General features: G+C 37.6%; 1 protein-coding gene across 4 annotated transcripts in view; it reads right to left on the minus strand.

The window, feature by feature from the left end:
* Positions 1 to 24,529, minus strand: part of LOC145990002 (uncharacterized) — a 321,598-nt gene that overhangs the window by 21,095 nt on the left and 275,974 nt on the right. For all 4 annotated transcript variants that reach the window (XM_083125582.1, XM_083125579.1, XM_083125580.1 and 1 more), the window contains 3 exons: positions 15,868 to 16,053; positions 11,504 to 11,623; positions 7,026 to 10,473 (listed from right to left, as the gene is read on the minus strand). In XM_083125582.1, the coding sequence (XP_082981708.1) occupies positions 7,026 to 10,473; positions 11,504 to 11,623; positions 15,868 to 16,053 (3,754 nt within the window). The remainder of the gene's footprint in view (positions 1 to 7,025; positions 10,474 to 11,503; positions 11,624 to 15,867; positions 16,054 to 24,529) is intronic.

The following is a 24,529-nucleotide window of genomic DNA, read 5'->3' on the forward strand; positions in this document are numbered from 1 at the left end:
GGGGTCCCAGGTTTGAATCCCGGCCTGACCATGGATGTTCTTTGTTATTATGCCTTCATAAATTTTATCACTCATCCTGATCTTTGCAAATAGCCAAAAGTGACATAATTGATTGAGTTGGTGTTTTAAGTCCACTTTATGCACAGTAAAGCTAATCAGGACTGGACCTACAGTTTAAAGTGGGATCTGAACCACTATGTGCCTCCACTGGGTATCAAACCCAGTATCTCTTGATTACAAGGCAACGATGCTACCACTGTGCTATCAAGAGGCCAAAAGTGAAGTAAAATAAGCAAGAAACCAAATGTAATTTCTAAATTTTGAATTACAAGGACATATTTTTTTTAAAGTCTCAACTTAGCATTTATTTATGTGTGAAATACAAAGAATGGGGATTTCAAGAACTCAATTTCATCTAAATGTTACTTAAAAAATAGGTAAAAGTTAACAATATTATATATTTTTAATAGTAATCTTTAATATATGCTAACTTGAAATGATTATTTATATTATTGACATTTTAAAAATCAATAAATTTAATCATTTCATAATAACGTGGTTATGACTTACACTACTGAAATCAATTTTATGGACCACAATTACATTTAATGCTTGACTCCCTCTACAAAATTATTACATTACCTACAGTTTTTCAGACCACAACAGATATACACCAATGTGTTACACAAACTACTATACCCACAACCAAAAGAAAATTCTACAATAACAGAAAAGACAAGAGACTGCTGTGCTATTTATAACAACCAAACCATTCTCAAAGGGGCAGTATGATGAAAGAGGAACATTGTAGACAGATATGTAATAAGATATTTGTAAGTTTTCTTCAACAGTGTGCACAGTGATATATTATTAATAAAAACACCTTCAACATTGTGGTGGGTAACAGTAAAATTGTTACAAAAAGTGCACTCAACACATATACATATAAGGTTTATTTGAACAGTGTGTCGAAGATTAATATGTACAGAGTTCCTTTATAAAATTGTGTTGTATTCTCAAAGATTTAATTCAATAAGTTCTATTGAACCTTATGTCCATAAATGGATAATACCTTAATATTATTGCAATCAACATTATAAATGGAATATAATTACTCATTTTATTCCTGAAAAATCCTTTTGTAAATATGTGACTGGAGTATATTCATTATTTGCATACTTACAGTTATATTATGCAAGATTCAATTTAGAAGTTACGTAAATGAGAAATTGTTGCTATTATAAATTGTTCATAGGACTGGCTTTTGCATCATACATACAACTACAAATACTAACCTTCATAAATATCATTAGACAATTGCACACACTTTATACATTGAAAGGGAGTAACAACTAAATGCAGTTGAGCTACTGGAAGCACGAGAATAAATATTTCAATATGTTATAAAAATAAGATAAAGGTGAATGTGTATTGTGTGATAGATGATAAAAAGACAAGAGGAGGAGGAAGAAGAAGACAAAATTACAGATGTTAAATTAATCATATAATTAAGGTACAGATCATCTCTGTGACTCGTACAATCCCACAGGGCTACACAATCCTATGAGGCCTGAATTGTTTGGTGCACATACTGAATGATCATGGACGTCTGGAAGGGGGGCAAGGGGGGGGGGGGCCGTGCCCCCCCCCCCTGGAAAATGAAAGTCAACCAAAACTTATGTACTTCACACATATAATTTAATTTTAGCCACAATAATATGTGTTAATTATTGCATTAACACAATAAATTCAAATTTAAGCAATGTTTTTTAGGCAACTACACCCTTTTGGGGGGAAATGTGACTTCTTTGCCCCCCCCCTTGAAAAAATACCTTCCTTGCCCCTCCCTGGAAAAAATCCTGTGGACGTCCATGTGAATGATAGACTAACCAAAATTGCTGAATTAAATTTTGACAGTATATAATGTAGTAGATATATTTAGAAATGTTATCTCAGATCAAATGTTGAGGTTAAACTAAAAGAAAAACAATTTGCATAAAAGATGTAATGTAATATGTAAAGCCAATTTAGAGATGGTCCCACAATTTTTACTCTATAAAATGGTACATTAAAATTAACGAGTGTGTGGGGAAATTCAGCTGAAAACGAAAAATCAAATATACGTAAAATCTGGGGAGGAAAACCAAAATACTTACTTACTTGTATTATTAGCTTATTTATAAAAATCAGTGAAAAACTTTCATCCAAGGGGATATGCCAGGAACGTCTTTTGAAACATCAGATTGGGAGTGAGGGAATTCAACCTGACTCCCACCCTGCTGATAATTTATAGTCAAGAATCAATAAATATTCTTATTACGAGTCATCCCTGTTCTAGAGTCTGTTCATATAAGCAGACCCTATAGTATGTTACACTTATCCGACAGCTGGAAGGGATACAATTGATAAAAACGTCAAATATGTTTATATTTTTGAAGACGTTCACTGGTGCAAACATTACAAATTCTTGTTAGTAAGAATGTAAATACTTTACAAAAAAATCAGGGGTGGCTATGCTTGAATTTTTCTGCAATGTTTGTACAGTCATACATATCCTATGTGTGTATCTCAGAAACATATGTTAGCAAGTATTTCCCAATATGTTTTCTGCACATGTAATGGAAGTTCACCAAGGTGAGTACAGAGTTATAGTTTTGACTTCCTACTTATAAATGTGTCCACAAATGAAGTAGGCTTTCTGTATATACATTTACAGGTGCAAAGACAAGACAATTAATGTAAGACACAGGTGGAAGACAAAACATGTGCTTGTGAGCGTCATAGTCTAATATGTTACACAAGTACTCACATCGGAATGAAGATGATTTTGTGCTTCTTGCAAACCTATGAAATGTTTCAAAAATATCAAATATTAATCTAAGAACATTACACTCTATTTCTCATAAATAGGGAAAGGATTTTAAGATGCAAAATTATGATCGGGAAAGTTTCTAAAAATGTTTTGAAAAAGGTGCTGATAAAATGCCTTTATTCAATGTTCTCTTTTTCTGTGCCTTCTGTATATGTGAGCGGACCGCATAGAGAACAGTGGTTCTGCCGAATAGGTTGTGTTGTAGTTCGTGTTTCCTCTTGCAGGTTTTGCTAAATTATTTTGGGAACTATTGAAGCTGCAATACAATTTTTATAGCTTTTGTTCTGTTCTACTAAATGAGACTATATGATTTTATGTAGCTGCTCAAGAAGAGTGAAAATAATTTATTTTTCTGTCCAATTTTTTGACAAAACATGACAGAAAATGAAGGAAAAAGGTGCTGAAGCATCAAAGAGGGGATAAAAAGAGGATAAATGTGCTAACCTCACAAAAAGATGCAACAAAGCATGTTCATTTTACTTGATTTCATATCCTAAAATACAAACGATTGGTATGAAAACAGCTTTATGTTTGGAAAGGTCCTGCACCTTAAAATCCCTTCCCTACTTTAAATATTTAACAATGACATTCATTACCCTTGAATTATGAGATATGGCAACATGAGTTGAAAAGAGAGAATGAGTGTGTGGGACGTTTCAATTGATATTTTTGAGATTAAAAGTCCAAAATTTATCATGGATGTTGCTGCAGATTCCTTTGAGCTCTATTGTGTAAAATAATATCATATTAATTCTCAAAACCATTTGTAACTCATATCATTAATGTTTGGAAGGAAATATATTCAACCTAGTTTCATCTCGTTTACATCCATTTAATAATTACTATATTTTAAACATATTTGCCGTGATCATTAAGGATAAACATTAGTATTTCTAAGGGTATAAAATAAAAATTGTTTGTCATAAAATGTGGATAGGTATTATAATTTCATGTACTTGGAAAATTTAATAATAACTTCCTTTTGTTTTATCTTCATGCTGTATAAAACAACACATATTTCATGCCTTGTTTAGTCAACATGTTAGAAAGGCTTTTAAAAACTAAACACATAACTGAACCTTTGAGTCTTCAAATTTCCAACACTAACGTTTTTTTCTTCCTCAGACAAACTTCTAACTTTTCTTTTTCTTTTTTAAAGGTTCACATTGTCTGTTACATTAATGATTAATGCTCTTTTAACTCCATTTAACCTGTTGTTAGCCTTGCCTTTATTTTAATGTCCACTTCTTGAAGAAATAAAGGGAAAAAAACTTGCTGTTGGAAACTTGAGGATTCGAAAAAGTTAAGGCGTGTGTCTGATTCACCCAACTTCTTATATGTAAGTTTCATGACAATAAAGATCAAACAGGTTGAGCTTCTTGATTATTGGGTTATATTACATTAAATCTTTCTGTTTCATAGTTTATCAAGACATAATACTGAAATACAAAGACACATGCAAACACAACGCATTGCAAGTTGGCTATAAGCAAATAATAAGTCAGGAGGAATGTGGGATATATAAGTTGTAATATGTCCTCCTATTTTGCTTCAAACATGCGACCTATTTATGAAATCTTAGGTGGGTAACATAAAAGAGAGAGAGGGGAGTTAATTCTATAAAATGTCAAGTATCACATCATTATTATAAGTAAAATTTAGTTTGATTTTTTGCATTACTTTACAAAGTATTAGTCAAGGTGGAGATTAACATACAACATACAAATGCACATCTCTTCAATAATGAAATACAAATCGCGTTCTTTCGCAAATGTACATTAAAAATAGACAATTTGAAGTTTTGTTTCTATTGTGTATAATTAAATAAAACCAAAGTATAGAAAGAAGTAAGTGGAAGTGACAGGAAAAGAAGTATGAATGCATATTGTTAGTCTGAAAATATATATATTGTGGGAAAATAAGTATACAATTAAAGACTTGCAGACAAATGAAAATGACACAATTCAGCTTCCATAAATTTGACAGTAAAAGTCTTGTAAGTTACAGACTTTTAAGAACATTAACTGCATTAGCTACAAATTTATGTCGTACAGTGTCTGTTTTGGCTAAAACAAAAGTTTGTCTTTGTTTACATATTTAAAATAAAATGCTGCAACAGTGATGAGTTTTATTAAGAAGAAATGTTATTAATATGTTCTATGTAAAATGCATGTTGTGTGTGTGCCAGCTGAGAGGTTATTTTGAACCCATTACAATTACACACTTGGACACCTCGTACGTACACTTTTGAAACAACCACTCACTGACCAAGACTCACACCCAGAGTCTTTAGAGTGCAGCTCAAGAATTGAACACTTGATATGGTCGGCTACCAAGGCTGACTTGCATTCAAAGTGTTGCAAAACTTATAACTATGCAATTAAGTAGGAATGTAATTGAACAGCATGTCAATTGACTCATTTGCAGTCAGCAAATGTTTTAAATTTAACCGTCAATCTGGCTCTTCAGTCTCATCACTTTCTACACGATACACAGGAAACCTTAATTGTGTTTCTGGACATTTGTCAACTAATGTGTTTCATTATATTAAAATAAATTAAAGGGTTTTTAAATTCATAATGATTGAGTTAGTGTTTTAAGTCCACTTTATGCATAGTAAGGCTAATCGAGACTGGACCTACAGTTTAAAGTGTGCCTACTTTGTTCCTCCACCGGGTATCGAACCCGGGACCGATGGATTAGAAGGCGGCAATGCTACCACTTTAAATTCATAAAAGTCAATCACTATATTGTGATAGTGTTAGCACAAAGGGTCATTTTCATTTGCCTGAATATTCATCCAGAGTTGCGAAAGATGGACAAGGAACAAAATGTTTAATTCCAAAGGATAATTCTACTGTACTTTAGATGTTATATTAAACTGGACACCACTATATGCATTAGGTGAGACAGAAGCAACTTGAAATGACACATCATTATATAATCTTTAAGAATTGTTCAATATCTTCCACCAATACTACATAAATATAATATTCTTTGTTAAGAAGTTATTGTCAATAATGAACATGAAACTCAAAAATTCACTTTCAGATCATCTTAATGTTTTTCATTTCTATATGTAATTCAAGAATTGAATCCATGATTGGCCTATGTATGTACAACATTTAAATTAAACTGTAGTGATGTAAAAGCTAAATATTTGATTGATTGAGTTGGTGTTTCAAGTCTACTTTATGCACAGATAGACTAATCGGGACTGGACCTCAGACCTCCGAACCATTATGTGCTCCCACCCAGTATCAAACCCTTGATTACAAAGTGACGACGCTACCACTGTGCCATCGGGGAGCCCCCTAAAAGCTAACTAAAACAGTACCATAAGTTCTTTGTAGCAAATTAGGAAATGAACATGAAACATTTAAGATGATATCAAAACACGTTCCAACTGTTGCTACTAAATTATTTTTTCTCTTCTGTTACTCCTGTTCCATTTTTGTCACATCAACAACAAAAACAAGATTCTTGGTAAAGAGAAATACATGCAAAACTGATCGTAAACATTGTATCATAGATTGCTGACCTAATCTAATTCACTAGATATTTGATCCATTGCAAATACTTCAGGAGATTACAAACCAAAGTGACATGCATATTGTCTGACTGTGAATGACGTGTTACTTGAAAATTAATCTTAAGACACAAATGCAACTTCTCATGCTAGAGAGATGTGACTTGTCCTGCGTGTTACTTGATGTTGTTCAGACCGAGCCATTGTTCCTAGAGCATATGTCAGTCTGTTTATTGAGCATAAGCAGTGAAAGCTTTTTACAGACTGAAGGGAAAAGTGGCTATTCGAAGATATGTAATTGTATGGTGAAGGGTTACCCACTATTGCATGTTCCCTGCCTGAGTTTGGCTTAAGACGATTTTTAGGCTAATTGGGATTGGGCCTACAGTTTAAGTAGGATCCGAACCATTGTGTGTCTCCACCAGGTATCGAACCTGGGACCCCTTAATTACAAAGTGATGATGTTACCACCACTCCACCGGGAAGGCTCGCATATGCCCTGCCACTTTCAGAAAAATGCAATATATAATTAAAATATAAACTTGTTGTTAGAGCCAATGAATAGATCTATCTTCCATTGTGCAAGAATGTAATGATATGGACTAAGACAACTGTTTTACTTACTTGTATTTGTGATTGAAGACACCTTCCCTTCTTTCTTGAACAAAGTTGGGTTTGCAAGTCTGCTTTCATCCCTTGGTTCCACAGTTGTACTATCAGCTGTGAGATTAACTCTAGTGGAGTAACCCTTGGGATCGTTTTGGTGTACGGTTGCACTGAGCGTTCCATCATTGGTCCTTGACCACTTCTCACTGAGCCAACTGGTGCCAGAGTTCTTGGAGAAAGAATGTCCTTTCGAATCCAGTGACGATTCTTCAGAGGAGTCTCCTGAAGATGAACCAATCTTCACTTCGATACCGGATCTGGTGAGATTGTTTGAAGAAAATACGGTTTCCGTGCCACTCTTCTTTGGACCTGTGGGACGGAGAGATCGCAGAAGTTTCTGAAGTTCCATTTCCCCTGAGGAAGAACTGTCCAACGGCAACTTACTGTTGTTTCCGTACTTGGTGTTCTTCACCGTGACACTGGAGCGCCATATTGGAGTAGTATCAGCTTCTTGCCTTGAGTTAACTGGCTTCAAATTAACACCCCAAGATGGCTTCTTGCTTGTTTGGCCTTCGGTCATGTTAGCATGGATCTCTGCTGATGAAACCTCAAGGTTTTCAGGTTTCGCTGTTGTGCTTGGTTCCTCTCCTAGACAGAATGTTGATCTTTTGTTTTTAAGGATGCTTCTTGGTTTTGTGTCTTGGTTCTGTCCCAATGCAAGTTCTGGAAGTACGATGGGATCGCTGTCTTTTGCGAGTATTGTAGTGAAAATATGTTCAGTCTCTTCTGACGAAGGACTGCTCTCTGGCACCTGCTTCCAAGTTTTGTCATCGTCTTGCGGAACTACCTCAGGAACACTCACGCCAGATGGCACGTGTTGCAAATCATTGTGCACACTGAGCAGTTGCTTCTCGTAGGAAGTGTCTCCGAACCGAACCTCTGGCAGATTACTTCTGGTTTCCACTCTCTTCTCTGCCTGCTGCTTGTCGACATTACTGCGTCGCTTCCTCCGGTATGAGTTTGAAGGTGGTGGCTTCCCCGCTGTCTCCACGATATGGACTTTACCCGATTCAGCTGGAATGTGTATTTCCATCACGTCGAACTCCACTTTCTTCTGCCTTCGCTGTGTGTTAAAATTTTCGTTTCTGTCCTCTGTGGGACTCTGTTCCTCAGATGACAAAATGGCTGGTAAGGACACTCTTGATACATTCCCAGAAATTTCTTGTGTTGCACTATCCTGAAATGTTATTGATATACCAGGGGTTCTGAAGTTCATATCATCTTTGTATCTGTCTAATTTCTTCACATCCTTAGCTCCATCTTGGGTTTTAGCTTCATTACTACTTTTTGCCAATCTAAAATCATCACTGCTATCTTTGTGCGAAAGATATGAGCTATTGTTGTGAACTTTTGAGAAAGGCTCGGAAGTTGTCCTTAACTCTCCAAAATTTCTGACAATATCCATAACTTTATTGTGTTTTACTTGCGAGGACTGATACTTTAAAGTGCCATTATCAGACTTCTCTGAAACCTGTTCACTACTTTTGCACATATTCCTTGCATTCTTGTATTGAAATTCCTCACTGGAAACAGTTGCATTTTTTTCCGTTGTACCACTGTGAATATTGGCAATTTTCAGTAAGGGGATATTGTTATGTTTCCCAGATTCAGAAGTGAGCTTTGTGTTATTTGACACATTGTGATAGATAACATTGTTGCCTTTCTTATCTTCAATTGTCCTGTCATGAGATGAAATGGGAATTGTGATGGTTATAGGTTCAGACACCTTATGGAGAGTGCTTCGTGAAACGTCATGCTTTACATCCTCTTGGTTGCTATATGGTGCTTTATCCACCTTAGACAGTCTATCTTTAGCCTTCAAAATCCAGTTCGCATCACCTTTCTTTGACGAATCATCACTACATTGTGATGTTTCTGAAGATGCCCCTAGGGTGATTACTGTTTTACGTCTTACCTTTACGTCATTCTCACGTGGTTGATCTTTACCACTTGGATTTAGTACTTCCGTTCTTACACGATCATCTTCGCCAGTTCCGTTCCTCACCGAGTATTCGTAACTGCTATTCCCAATTATTCTCACACTATGACTTGTCTTGACAGGCGAGTCTGACCATCCATTAGCCAGCTCATGTAGCCTATCATTGTCATTACTTATGATGGTGGTACCTGTGCCATACGTCTTTGAATGAGGAACAAGACTTTCAGCTGATTGGCTAATCCCGCTGTCTGTAGATTCAACTTTCTTACCGAGTTTATCTTGGTTAAGAAATGACTGTTGATGAGCATCTTTCACTGGTTCAAAACCATACGATTTTCTCCTGTTGTACCATTCGTCAGTCTTTGCGATTCTTGAAGAACGAGACTCAAGGCTTCCTGTAGCTTGGATCGGATTGTCGTTGCTGTTTTGTCTGTCCGAGGAACTCATACCGAACATGTAAGTCTTGATTTGTTGAATCTTGGACAAACTTTCTTTCGGGCTGGGTAGTGGATCCTCGGTTGCAAAGCCGTCATCATCTTGGTCCTTAACATCATCAACCTTCTTATGGTTACTTGCTAGTAATGATTTGCCAGGAGATTTGGGATGTATGGAATGGTCAGCCACTCCATTAACAACAGGCGAGCTCAGGCGGCGTAATCGTCCGCGAACTTCCTTCAAGGATTCAACAGTGACAAACGAATGTCGTTTCGTCGCTGGTACACGACTAGAATATATTCTTGAGAAACCTTCAATTGAAGGGCTAGTATCTGGCTCTCCATTATCTTGGAAAGACATGTCATAGCCGTTAATAAGTCTTCTGGTTTTGTGCCTCATCTCTTGTCTCCCTACGAGAGACGTACCACTGTATGAAAAAGGTTCTGAATTTTTCTCCAGAGGGAACTGAAGGGAACGTCTTACTTTAGCATTCCTCTTCCACTCTGGTATATCCTCGACTTCATCCGCTATATTGTCAGATGAGTTACTCTTGTTTTTGTCCAGCAGGTGGCAGCCATTCAGCAAATCCAAAGTGCTATGCCTGGCATAACCTTCCTCCAAGTGCTCAGAAAGCACATTATCGTCTACGTCTGCAGAGTCTCCACTTCTATGAAGACGTATACGCTCAGGGGTGTGTTCGATCACCAGATCTGAATCCGTGAAATCGTGACGTACATTAACTGGGGAAAAGCAAGGAGACAAATCTGTTAGTGATTTGTTGGAAGTTGCACTTTTCCTTTCTTCGTGTATCTTTTTGCACAGTTCCGACACACTAGAATGGAAAGGCAATTGGGAATGGCCTTCGTCCTCTTCCTCCTCGTCAGAGAAGGGCAGTGGCACCTCTTCTGACACTGCACTGGAAACACTGACCCTGCGTGATCTTGATGGAGGTCGTCTGCTTCCTATTGACCCACTCCTACCAATGCTGCCCCTTCGTTTCTGTGAGGTTAGGTCGAGCGGATTTATAGCCAACTGCAAACAGAAAAAATGGTATAATTGAAAGAAAATGAAATTATTGTTACTGAGACTATCTGAAGTTTCTGTATGTTAATGTGTATGTTTCCTCACGTTGAGCTAATTTATACAACTTTTTCAAGTTGATGCTTTCAAAAGTAAGGAATGACGCGAGTTTGAAAATATCTGCAATTATAAGATCCCTTTGTTCTCTGGAAATGTGAAAGTCATGCTTATACTGTACACACAAAAAAATGTGCATAAAACATAGTTATAAATTATACAAGAGAAAAATGTATATACAGGGTGTTTCAAAAAATTTGATATCATTTTGTAATGTAATAACGTTATAAAGTTTCGTGCAAATGATCTGAAAAATGTAACAGTATGTGTAGAAACACCTCAAAAGTCAATGTGTAATGTGGTACACTCATTGCAAACGAACATGAACACTTCATTTTGCAACAGGATGGAGCACCACCTCACTGGAAGCTCACTGTGTGGGCGTTTCTCAATGAGACACTGCCAGCAGAGAATCACCGCCGCACTGGAGACTGTTACGACAGACATGCTGCAGCATGTTTGACAGGAGCTGGACTACAGACTTGACAGAATCAAACTTTGGGCTCAACTTGGCAGGGAGAGGACAAGGGAAGCAGGCTAGAAAAGTTTTGGATCTCATAAAAGTAGCGTCCAGGATTATTTACTAAATAACTCTGACATTTGCAAAATCACAAATATTACTGTTTATTACTCTACTCCTCAGGTCCAGGAGGTTAACAAAATTTTACTGAACCCGATAATTTGAGAGGTGGCAAGCATCCTCTTGCCCTTGTCAAGTTACACCTATCCTTGTTTTTTTAAATATTGTAGCCTATATAATACATTTCTTGTTTCTCCATTTTTTACCCTCCAATTTCTAGGCTAAGGTTTTTTTTTATTCAGACGCAGTTTCTACAACATCCATATTTCTAATATTCAAATAGGCTACTAATTCAAAATCATGTTTTTTTAATAATAATATTGATTTTATACCAAGTAAACTTACCTCAAGATTTTCAAAGTCTTTAGTTTGTGTAGCTGGAGCACTGGCAGTTGATCGTGTGTCAAACACTACACTTGCACTGTCCCGTTGTGAGTTAGTGGACCATCTGGAACTTGAAGCACCCTATAAAAAGGAGTAGGATAGTTAAGAACAATCATTCTTTGATTATAGTGTTAAAAGAATACAGAGGAGTTCCCATAATTAGAAGTGAACAGTACAGAGACTCGTAGACGTCCGCAGGATTTTTTCCAGGGAGGAGTAAGGAAGGTATTTTTTTCCAGGGGGCAAACAAGGTACATTTTCCCCAATAATAGTGTTGTTCCCTCAAAAAAAAAAAACATTGCTTAAATTTGAATTTATCATTTTATCATATTCATGCAATAATTAACACATCATTGTGGCTGAAATGAAATTATATGTGACAAATATATAATTTTTGGTTGACTTTTATTTTCCACCCATGCCGAGACTATCTTCAATTACAAACAAATCATTACGGAATAACCATGTTGAATTCAGCCACTTTCCTCCGGAGGATATCAAATCTCATGGGAGGGGGGAATGTTTTAGGCATCAAATTATCATACTAATACAATAATACTGATTTTTAAATTGCCCTTTAGCTCTGATAAGTTATTATATTTAATTAAGTGTAATAAGATTATGAGAATCAATAAAATAATATAGCATGCAACAATTTTACATTTACAGCAAACTAAGGCATATCTACAGCATATACAAATATTTAATTTAAATAGTGTGTGGTGGTAATTAATTTTACTTCCTTAGCAGGATTAAACATCTTGTATTACAATTAGTTGTAATGTACTGAGGAATCCATCTTCAGGGCTTCTCCCCCCCTATTGGCGGCTGCTGATAAGGGATGATCCACCCCGAAATAAAATTCTGGCTACAGGCGCTTGCCCTCCCAATTTCAGCATCCAATCGCCACTATTGATTTCCAATGTATGGGCAATTTATTCTGAAAACACTTAGAGGTAACACAAGTAACGAGCCGGCCCCCGTAGCGGAGCGGTTAGCTCATCGCGCTATGACGCCCGGTTTCGAATCCCGGCCTGGATGTTGGTGAGTGCTCATTCATCAATTTCATCATGTCATCACTACAGCCCGGATTTGTATGTAATTATACGGGTGTCCCAGAAGTCTTTCCCTGATTACAAAATTTATTCATATCCGCTATATGCAATGTAGAGATGTGAAAGTGGTGCCAAAATCTTGGAAAACTAACCAAGTTTATTTGTTGCAGATTTCAGTAATGTGGCTGTAGTGTAGCAGTGTCAGTGCCAAGGAATCCGGAATTAATGCTCTTGACATCGGTTCGCATCTTCCATACAATGTTTCTTGGACTTGACAGGATTTTGGAATGATGATAAATTCCATTCTTTAAATACCAACTTATTGATGGCAGATATTCTAGACGAAAGAATTCTGTACATTTGAAAGTTCCTCTGCACTGTCATTGGTGACCGGGTCTCGTGATACCAGAGGACATGCTGAGCTTTTTCGTGATTTGTGAACATTTCCGGTTTTCTGGGCACTGACACTGCTACACTACAGCCACGTTACTCAAACCTGCAACAAAACAACTTGGTTAGTTTTCCAACATTTTGGCACCACTTTCACATCTCTACCTTGCATATAGCGGATATGAATAAAGTTTGTAATCAGGGAAAGACTTCTGGGACACCCGGATTCTATCCCTTTCTAGATACAGACATTGAACAGAAAATTGTCAATGAATTATATAACTGACATGATTTTGCATAATTTTTATGTTGCATATATTTACATATTTGCCGGGATATTACATATTTGCTAATTTATATATATAATAATAATCCACAGCCCGACAGCCACTGAAGGGCCTTGGCCTATCTCCCGACTGCCAGTCTCCCTCCCACAATCCTACCTAGAGGTGTGGAGTTCATCAACCAGTAATGGGGTGACGAGGGGTCAGCACGTCGAACCCTCAGCCGTTATAGGAGAGTTCCGAGACCGGATTACGCTACTCACTCGTAGCTCCCCAATTTCCTCACGATGGTGGATTGCCACCGGTCCTATACACAGGCCGAACACACAGAGACTGAACCCAGGCGGACACTAACCCATGCCGTCCTGCAGTCGGAGCCCAAAGCACAGCGCCTTAGACCGAAAGGCCACGGAGGATAACTATTTGCTAATTTACTTTACATAAAACAACATATTTTAGTTTTTTTTTTTTATCTTGATCCTTTTCCATATATTTTCGATCTCTGAACAGAATGAAGAAAATGTGTATCTCATGTGATGCCATATTTTCTAATAAATGAGATGCATTAAGCTTAACGTCACCTAAAACTGACTGCCAAGTCGAAAGACAGGCTGAAGACAGAAAGAAAAAAAATATAGGGGAACTGTTATTTAACCCCCTTTCTGGTTACATATTTTCGTTTCGCTTTTAGGTTTAAGCAAAGCACCTAGAAACTTGGCATCGGTGGGCAAGAAAGCTACTTTCCTGTACGTAGCGAGTTACACAATATTGTACAAAAAGTACAATAGTGGCTATGCATTTTCATTTGATTGTTCATTCTGTAGACGCTTTTTTTTTTCAATTTGTTTCGAAAGTTACAAAAAGCTCTCTTACATATTTAAATATTCGACAATAATTTGCGATGTGAAAAGTAATTAATAGTTGACAAAATTGGTTTCTTAAATATGTACACGTTGCTGTGCTTTTTGGAGTTCATAAATTTGATACAAATTTTAACTTGAACAACTTATGTCCTTAAAATTATGTTGAATATGTTCAAATAAAATAAATATCTAGCAAAATTCTTAAAATTGCTTGGATACTCTATTATTATTATTATTATTATTATTATTATTATATTCTTTGATACTACATATTTAGCTACATATCCTGTTGATAATATATATTTAGGTACATATTTGTCAATTATTGTTACATATTTATGTACATATTTTGTACTTTGATATTACATAAAAATCCGGAGTCTAGTCATCCCTCATTCCCATCTTCGCAAATTAGCCAAAAGTGGAACAAAAAGCGAAATCAATCAATCACAATAAACGAATAAAGTATGTTGAAGTATGAATATCAAAAAAATTGCTAGAGAACGAAGTTGAACAGTTCAATTACTTAGGCTATAATACGCACCCTTCCGTAGTTGCTTGCAACTTTCGACGGCTTGGAAATACTTATTTCTTTCAGAGCATAATATTATTTGATAACGGTGCTAAGATTCCTCTACACAAAATTTCTAAGTAAGAGTATTAGGGGGGGACTGCCCCTCTTGCACGGCCGTGCGCAAGCCTATGGTTCTTTGCCATGCCGATATCACTTGCAAAACTTAAAACAAACTTTTAACCAGAACTAAGCGGGATCAGGTGCAGACGACAGAAACGTGCGGGAAACAGATCCTCGCATGTGATTGGATAATTCACTAGAAATGGCATAGCTGTTTGTAAAAAAAATCTCGCGTGCGGGATCCCGAAAAGTCGGGACCGGGATCGGGAAAAAAAAATTCCCGTCCCGATCCCGACCGAGCGGTCGGGAAATACCGAATGGTCATTTTAAAAAGCTGTTAATTCTCGACGTTTTCTGCATTGCAAGTGTCTGGAACTTATTGGAAATTGTTTGTTTTTATTCCAGAAATGCAAAAACAATCACTTAAGTTGAAAATTACGTGTAGAATTCGAGATTTTTAGAGCTTTGGGAAATTTCGAACATTTTCCGTCCCGAAAATTTCCCTACTTTATCGGGAATGGCGAATTTTTCTCATCCCGACCAAAAAAATTCTGTCCCACACACCCCTACTGTTCTGTTACAAACAGTGATTCCTCTTATTTGAAAATGATAGAAATATGAGAAATTTTTCTTTATGTAAATGTGGAAAAAAAAATTCTGCCAAACGGGGGAGGGGGTTCTGACCCCATAACCCCCCTTCGGTACGCCCATGCTCTTTAGCACCATGTTTATTAATGCGGGCAAATTCAAGGGCTCCTTATTATAAATAATAATTGAATTTCGCCACAAAGGATGGTTGAGGGAGTCATCCGACACCCGAATAAGAAAAGATTGACTTCTTCCATTCTCCATTACATTTGAAACCTTTTAAATCTTCTTTCTAGGTTTGAATCCTCTTTTCTGATTTTCATTATCTCCTTGCACGTGCATACGTTTTTTCTTGATTATTTCATTATCTATGATTTCCCTCCCTTCTCCTGTCTCATTTTCATTCTCTTATGCCAGTTTGGTTGCTGACCGCATTGAGCGATCGACTTTAGATCTCGCCACCGAAGGGTGGAATGAAACCATTAAAGAAGAGAAATGACGTCACGCTTACCGTTTTCTTATGCTCCTCGGTGCCGTTCAAGTGGCTCAGGCCTTCACCAAAGTTATGCTGCCACCTTCTCTGTGTTCTGATGACTTGCAAGGAACCGCCTGGAATCTTGGCTTCGAAGACCTCCATTTGTTGATGTCGCTGCTCCACACCCCCGTTGCCCATGCTGCACTGGCGGGAATCGACCACCTGCAATTATTTTTAAAAAAAGTAGTTATTACATGAACAAGATCAATCGTGGGACATGGAATGGATTACGCTAATGAAGATCTAAACAGAATAATATTTACAGAATAATACAATACTTTCTACTCATTATCCATTGCCTAGTGCTTTCAACTATTGAAATATGAAATACTATGAAAACACTGAGATTTTTTTTCCCGGAAGGGTCTGGAACAGGGCCGGGTAAGACGAAATTGGGCCTGCTGCTGAAACAATGAAACACCGTCGATTTTTTCTGTACAACTAACTTTCAAGGTGAAAAATTTACAACGTCGCACTTACCGAACAATAATAAAGTGGCAACAATCGCCAAAATATTGCAAAAAAAACGCAGCTAAATTACTAAGTAAACTGTTTAACGTAAAATTGATAGCATTGACTTGAAATCTTCAGTGAACAATAAACACAACGACGTTATAGTTACGTCACAGCGCAAAGAATAATAGTAACTGTATAATAAGTAACGCTGTGTCTAGGCGTCCGAAATTGGGGCTCCAAATTTCATTCTAAGATTTATTTTCAGGTTAATATAGCAAAAGGAAACTGTTCAGCTTTCGGAAAATTCTCGTCTGTTTTCATCTGGGCCTGTTTCAGGAATGGGCCTAAGGCTGCAGCATCAATAGCACCCACCTTAATCCGTCACTGGGCTGGAACTGTAAAGGTTGATAGTACACAGCTGCGTTCAGGGAGGGACCAGATATACAATAAGATGTTTCATATATTTGGAAAAAAAAACTTTCTACTCTAAAAAAATTATAGTCGTCAGGGGTGATTTTGAGGAGGTTATCCACTTTGTTTCTCCCAAGTTTCTTACCGGTTTTCATTTGAAAATGCTCATTTTCTCAAAATTTCGGAGGTGGCTGTAGCCCCATCAGCCCTCCTCAGCGTACTCCAGAAAGAGAAAAATACAGCATGACTTTGCGGTTGCACCGTGAAAGAGAGCCTCCGTTGTGCTCTCTGACCATGGCGCCGAAAAGATGTGAACAACGTAGCCTGCGGCATTTGCATAAGAACGGCCTAGTTCGTACTATTATATCTAAATAAGACCAACTATTTACACGTCCTTTCCATTCATTAAACCGATCTAAAGAACGAGCGGCTAGGGACAGCTCTAGCAACTTGCAAATACATGCTAACAGTTACAGCACCAAACCTCACATGCCTAACCTATCCACGTAGGCATATAATAGCAGAAATAGGTTAGGTAGGTTACATTTAGTTATTTAAGATATTATACTCACATGTGGATAGGTTAGAAACGTTAGGCTTGGTGCTGTTAGGATATATCTCCCAAGTTGCTAAAGGCTCTCACTACTAGGCGCTCGTATCTAAAGATTGTAGTTTTAGTTCACAGATGGCCGTCCAAAGTGAATACTCTTCACTGATTATAAAAATCGTATAAATCTAAAGAGTTGATAATTTTTTTACAATTTTATAGATAGTAATTGATTACTAAAGGTACACAATACACTTGTGAATATAATTTCTGGTAGTGTTAGTAATCCACAAACAGGGACGGCGCCAGAAATTTTTCACCGGGTGGGCAGAAACTGTATATTTATTGATTAGGGTGGGCAGGTATAAATGTAAGGCCATATACATATATGTATGACATACATGTATATGTATCCCCTCCCCTCTTACACTCCCGATTTTCCTTTTCTTTCTTACTCTTTAATGCCTTGTTATATCTTCCTCAGCTTGTTAACTCTTTCTCCGTTTCACCTTCTCTCGTTCTTTTCTTCAAATGTTCATCTTAAGTGGCACACACACACGCGTATGTGTGTTTGGTGTCTTTCATCTTTCTTTTCTAATATATTCTCGCATCTTGTACCACTTTTTTATCTCCGATGGATACAATTATTTCAAGGAAATGTTTGTGTGTGCGCAGCCATACGTTCTAATCACATTCTTTCATTTCATGTAGTGAAATAAATGTGAATCGGTTGCATCACATTTTGTCCTTCAAGTGTAAAAAATACATGGCACATACTCAATTTTATATAGTTATCCGGCCACAGTGATGGAAAGTGTGATTGTAGACAATGTTGAAGAATTAAATTACTTTCTCGTAATTTAAATGTATGTTCCTGATCATTTAATTTTCATCATATTACTTTTTGACTGAAACTTGTGGGTTAATGATCACTTTTCTTGGCTTACAAGGTTATTGCAACTGACAAATGTCTGAATGCATGTTTGCAGTAACGGCGATCGTGTGCCAAAACTTGGGGGCAAGGACAGTTTACTTTTTTTGGTAGAAAAGTCTTAGCATTAAGAGGCAATAGTGTGGATGCAACGAGTGGCATAATGTGACGGGGGGGGGGGGGGGGACTTTCCCGACTTGTTCCTCCTAATTGCCGCCACTTGATATTTGGATTAAAATTAATGTCTTATTGGGAATGTGCGCACACACTCGAAAAAAAATCTTTCTTCATTCTGCATAAAGTATCCCAAGGCTTATGAAAGGCTATTTTGACAAGACATCGCCCAAAAGTAATAATCAAGTAACAATAAAAAATCTGTTAAGAATTGAAGAGATTATTTCCTTGCTAAGTTGCTATTCGTTTTCTGAAGTTAGTCTTCGTTACTCATGCGGGAGAAGTGATGCACGTGTGGTTAGATAAACACATGCACTGAGGCAACAAATAGTTTACATTTTGTAGAATGTGATTTTGGACACAAGGAATTCATCGAAATTGATCACTATAACCGGTAATTCATCTCTTTTTCACAGATAATTTTGGGTTGTATTGCGCGACCTTTTCGAAAGCGCTCAAATGTCAACCTCTATCCTGCCAAGCATACCCTGGAAATCTTGCAGGTGAACGAATCTCTGGCGCCTGGAACCACAGTCAAAATAATAATTTGTGGTGGGTTGTATTTTCAGTATCTGCGTGCATTTGTTTTCGTCCTTCGTCACTCACCTAATCACCATTGAACCTCATCGTCGCCATTAGCCAAGTTAGCAGAAAAGTGACTTCACATAGAACAAAACAGTCGAATCAGCAACAACTTACTCTTTCAAAAGTAGAGTTTCATTAGTTCATATCCTTCGAAAGTTGAGGTGGTAGTTTCAATTTCATATTGTTTCATTCTTGGATCAAGGCAGCTAACTCAGTGAACAATAACGTTGTTTTCCGAAAGTCTCAAATATTTGTCTCTGGCAATACACCCTCTTAAATGTGGTGATAAAATGACACGTTTCCTGTAAGTTCTTTCTGAATATTTTTTTTTTCTCCAATGGCATAACGTTGCTTCCTTATAATGAAGAGGTTCTGGCTTCTACTGCAACCTCCCGATTAGCCTATCTGAGCATAAAAGTGGATTTAAATACAAACAAACAAAATTTCCGAATTGATACTTCGTGACACCTTTCTTCTTTACTTCATCTGCATCTACAGATTCTGTCGACCTTTTTGGCTGAACCTCTGATGCTTCTAAAGTTTAAACCATTCTCATCGTGATTGATTAGTTCTCTGATGCCCTCAAAACAAAACTTTCCTACCAACCCCTTTCTTCTTTTAATTCTACGTAAGTTAATCACAAGAAAAATGGCATGATTACGTAACTGATAGGCTATTATCAATTCAATAATTCTGTAGCTTTTTCCAAACCCACATAACTGTTACATCACAGTTTATACACCTCGGTATTGTAGTGATTATTGTGATTACTTCTTATTAGTATTTATTAGCGGAACGAATACAAAGTTGTTGTTTGTATATCACGTAGACATTTGAAGATGAAATGTATGTAAAAATTGTAATGAAATAAAGAAAGAGACACTTCTGGAATTTCAATGTAGACCTAATTAAAAAGTCGAAATAATTTATTGTGTGCTAGAGGAAGCAACGCTAAGATGGGGTTTTTATTTTTATTTATTAGAGATTATTTTAATTATGCGCAGGCCAGGATTTATATATGTGAAGGTCCGGAGCTTACAACACGAAGACCCCTCTCCAATCCCCTCCACAGTCTCAGTTATAACTTTTCGCTAAGCTACATGATGTGGTTAGTTATACGTATTTCTACACTTTTTCATCACATCCGAACTACCTCCTTTTTTTCTTTATGCAGTACTTTTCTAAGCAGTTTTCCCCAGTGAAGGCCCAGAGCTGCAGTCCTCAAGATCACCCTAAATCCTGATCTCATCTTGACCATACCCTGCATAATTTTGCACCTCCTAAGTCTACTAGCTGCTTCTAATTATAGAAGTATTCAATTGTTGACAGTTTATTTTGTTTCAAGTTCTCTAGTAATTCTCTTTTTTTGCATTCTAATGACAAAGTTAAGACAGCTTTTTATGGGATGATGATATGTGAACATTTCTAGTATACATAATCTTCATGAGTAAAATATACAAGTAATGAATACGAGAATATACTTATTTATTGAAACATTCACATATCCCCAAGTGTATGAACTTAGTGAATTTGATTGGGTGGGCAATCGGGTGGGCACAGGATTTTTTGGGTGGGCGCTTGCCCACCCGTGCCCACCCCTGTCGCCGTCCCTGTCCACAAATGAAATTAAACTCTTCTGGGTGAAGAACTTTCCCACATATACGTATATGGAAACGAAAACATTCTGACATGTTGAATAAGACAAATAAAATAACATGGTGGATGATAATACTTTTATTACCTCATTTACTTTAAAATAATCTGAAAGTTTTTATGTTTCCTTATCCACAGAAATTGTGTAAAAAAAAGTAAATCTCCTGTTTCATTGCACTGTATACTGGCGTACGCAGGATCTTTGTTCGGGAGGTGGGGGTGCTTTCTGGGGGGGGGGGTTGCATACACAATACGAATTTTCATATTTCAGAGGTTTAGAATTTTCCTCTTTCAAAATGGCAACGGGAGTATTTTAAGGAGGCTTTGCATTTGCCGCTCTGATTTTCCCCCTGAGTTCTTCACTGCTTCTATTTGAAAATGTTGATTTTCTCAAGATTTCGGAGGGGACTGTAGCACCTTCAGCCCCCTCTGCGTACGCCCTCTCCCCACATGCTGGAGATAATGTGATCAACACCACGCTCCGGCCACCTGAGTACCCATTAATTACAGGCTGGGTGAGTTCCAGAGACGCTTTCGCAAGGAAACTGTCGGAATAATTCCTTCCTGAAATCACCCATCCCAGGGAATCGACTCCGGATCTCGTGTGTTTCAGTCAGACGCCCTACCGACTGGACGCCACGGTTCTTCATTGAAAGAGTGTTGCATATTCATGGTGGCTCACTACGACCCAGATAAAAATACAAGTACAATTTCCCATTTTTAAGCCGAAGAATAATAACAACAGTTGTAATAAAAATCTGTATGAAAATTTTTCATTAAATATTTACGAACAGTTTTTTTTATACAACTTACTAAGTTTGCGAATAATTTATGCCCCCTCCCCCGAGGGGGAGAAACATCTTCTCGCTCTTACCTCGTTGACACCCAAAGTTAAGCAATCCCGTCATATGAGTCGTCTAAATCTAGCAACAAAAGTTAATTCCTCTAAATGTTAATGCCCGTAGCCAGATTTAAAGTTGTTTATTTTTAATGGTACTGTAGAATAAATCGATTTCGCCAGACATTCAAGTAATAATATCACAATCACTAATTAAAGAAAGAGGGTAACATTATAGTATAGGTGAGACGGATTTCTTCAAATTTACAGGAGAAAGTACTTACGGAAATCATTTTCAGTATCGTTGGTGAAGTTCGTGAATCTAGTTTTGATCCATTTTAATGCGAATACATGTTGTTTTCTGCGAAAAATCTCTGTCCGACACGCTGTTTCTGCTGCCGTCATTTGCTTTCTGCACGAGAGCACAATGCTCCGTGTGTTAAGATAATAATAATAAATTTCTTTATAATAATAAATTTTCTTTATTCAGCGGGCGAGGTTCAGCCAAGGGCTAACTCGTTGTTTTCACTAGAACATAACGTGTCGAGTATTTTTTTTTTAACTATGCTTGCCTAACCTAACTTAACCTAACCTAACCTTACGGAAAATTGTTTTTGGGGCTAACGTCAATGGTTTTTGGGGTTAACGTGAATGGTTTGTGGGGCTAACGTGAATGGTTTGTGGGGCTAACGTCAATGGTTTCCGATGTATTAGCATAATTTCAAATCCGGGCACGAAAGTAGGTATTTTCCGGTGAACGAGGTTGCAACACTCCATAAATCGACAAAACACTCGCACAACGCGCCCTGAACCAGTACGCTATCGCCCGCCATAATGTGTTGCAGAATTGAAATAACAAGTAACAGTAAGTACTCGTAAATGTAAGGAATAGACATTATCTTAGTTAGAAATGCATTATTTCACCTTAGGAAATGTTCCGCATTCCAAAATAGTACGTTAGCAATGTAAAAAAGTGCGAAATATATGATTTATAGGTGTCACCCCCATACTATAATAGTACCAGCAAGAGTAAATAGCGATTGTACCCCGTTGTTGAAGTCTAATATATACCGTGTCCCCTGTTGTTTCACGGACGCCGGGGCGACATGAAGGCAGAACGTAGCCGGATTTTATTTACTGTATACATCCTTTGAGGTAAACTTGTTCTTGTTCTTGCGCATATTTGTTGCTATGCAACTTCCACGTAGCAGAACATTCCTATCACTGCTAATTCAAGCAAAGTTTGGCACGAATGCCGCAATATCAATTCCCCATGCATGATGAGATTACCACTTCTTGTTTCTTACCGACTTAGCACTTTTGATCCGCGATTCCAGATATCAGAGTTGCTTTGTTGGTAGGAACCTGATTAGACCAGTTGATGAACTCGAGGAGTTGTGCATCTCGAAAGCTCCCTCTCCACCCCCCCCCCCCCCCCTCTTTCCGCCAGGCCTTCACACAAGATTGAGCTGTCGTGTGGTCCGACCCGACAACTGTTAACACATCACGAAGGTTTTACATTTCATTAGAGTCAGTTTTTTTTCAAACCCATCTTTTCCCTCCTTCAAAAGCAACCAGAAAAAAAGTAGAACGGGGCTCAAAACAACTATGGCACTCTGTAGCAATCAACCTAGTTGACGAGTTGCAGGTCGGTGTCCCCTTTTTGAAGTCTGCTCATCTTTTTTTTTAATTCTTTTGTTCCTCGTACGTTATTTGGCACGAAAATATCCGCATTATACTGACCTCACGGATCAGTTACGCGTCACTTAATGATATGGTCGGGTTGGCACGTGTTACCGCAATGCGTTTATGCGTGAAAGAAGATGATTAGCATCTACACTGCACACTATGTAATTTATGTAAGCTGGCTAAACATATCTAAATGCAATCTCTTAAATGTACAATGTTGCTCTCGACGTGATCATGATATTGAGCATGTAGCAAGGTGGAATATAAAGGTGAGCTCATCTGACACATTCACGTGACGTAGTGAGGCAAGAACTAGACAGCCCTCCGCCACATCTTGTCTAGTCTTGAGGAAAGGTAAATCCTTATGTGCTACATTACAGGAGAACAGAAAATGTAGTGAACGTTATAATTTTGCATACAGAGTAGTAGAAATTCTTCTGTGAATGATATATCCTTGCCTAGTAGCAAAATAACTACCCTACCCCACCCATGTAATTAAAGCCGGCTTGGAAGCATTTCCTGTAACATTCTTGGTAGCATAAATGCTATGTAAATGCTTCCAAAAATCATATAGCAGATAGTATTTTAAACGGAAGCATTTCATGTAACTTTTCGATTGGCTTTTGCGGTTACAATGTATAATATATACAGCACGAAAGGCACGTCGAGTTACACCGTGTATGGTGAGTGCACGGTGTTCACAATTAAAACAATTAAAATATTCTTCCACACGTGTTCTGTAAACGTTATAAATTATGTATTTAAGCAGCGCCATTGATTTGTACCTAAAACCGTTTTATAGGAAATGTTATTCCTCTCGGTTCAATAGTTATTGCCTTTTAAAAATTTGAAGTGATATGCTGTTTACATCTCACGCGGCCGCCATTACATCAGCACTCGTGACCTAGAGGTCGCTTCTGATTGGTTACGCTACGAAAAATGCTACGGACCGAGCCTATCCTTGAGAAATGTCATGATATATGGCATGGCATCTGAAACGCTATAAGAATTTTCACTTTACACGGTAACATTTTGGTCATGGCATAAATTTTAAGAAAAATGCTAAGAAAAATGCTTTCGTCTAAGGCGGGCCTAACACAGTCTATTCCGACGTGGAGCCTCCCTTCGAGCTTTGGAAGAGATAGGCGACGTGATTGGTTCTGAGAGACGTGTGTTTCTTACACGTCACGGCAGGTAGATGGAACAGCCAATCAGATGAGCATATCCTTGAAATCCGTCTGCGCTCGTCATTGGAGGCCTGAAATAACCCTGTCCTTATTGTAGCTTCTCTTTTGTGCTGAACAGTTTCTCGTGTAGAAAGCACTAATAAGATCGACGATGAGACAAGGACAGC

This window comes from Lepisma saccharinum, chromosome 7, assembly GCF_977018435.1.
Source record: "Lepisma saccharinum chromosome 7, izLepSacc3.1, whole genome shotgun sequence".
NCBI classification, from domain to species: domain Eukaryota; kingdom Metazoa; phylum Arthropoda; class Insecta; order Zygentoma; family Lepismatidae; genus Lepisma; species Lepisma saccharinum.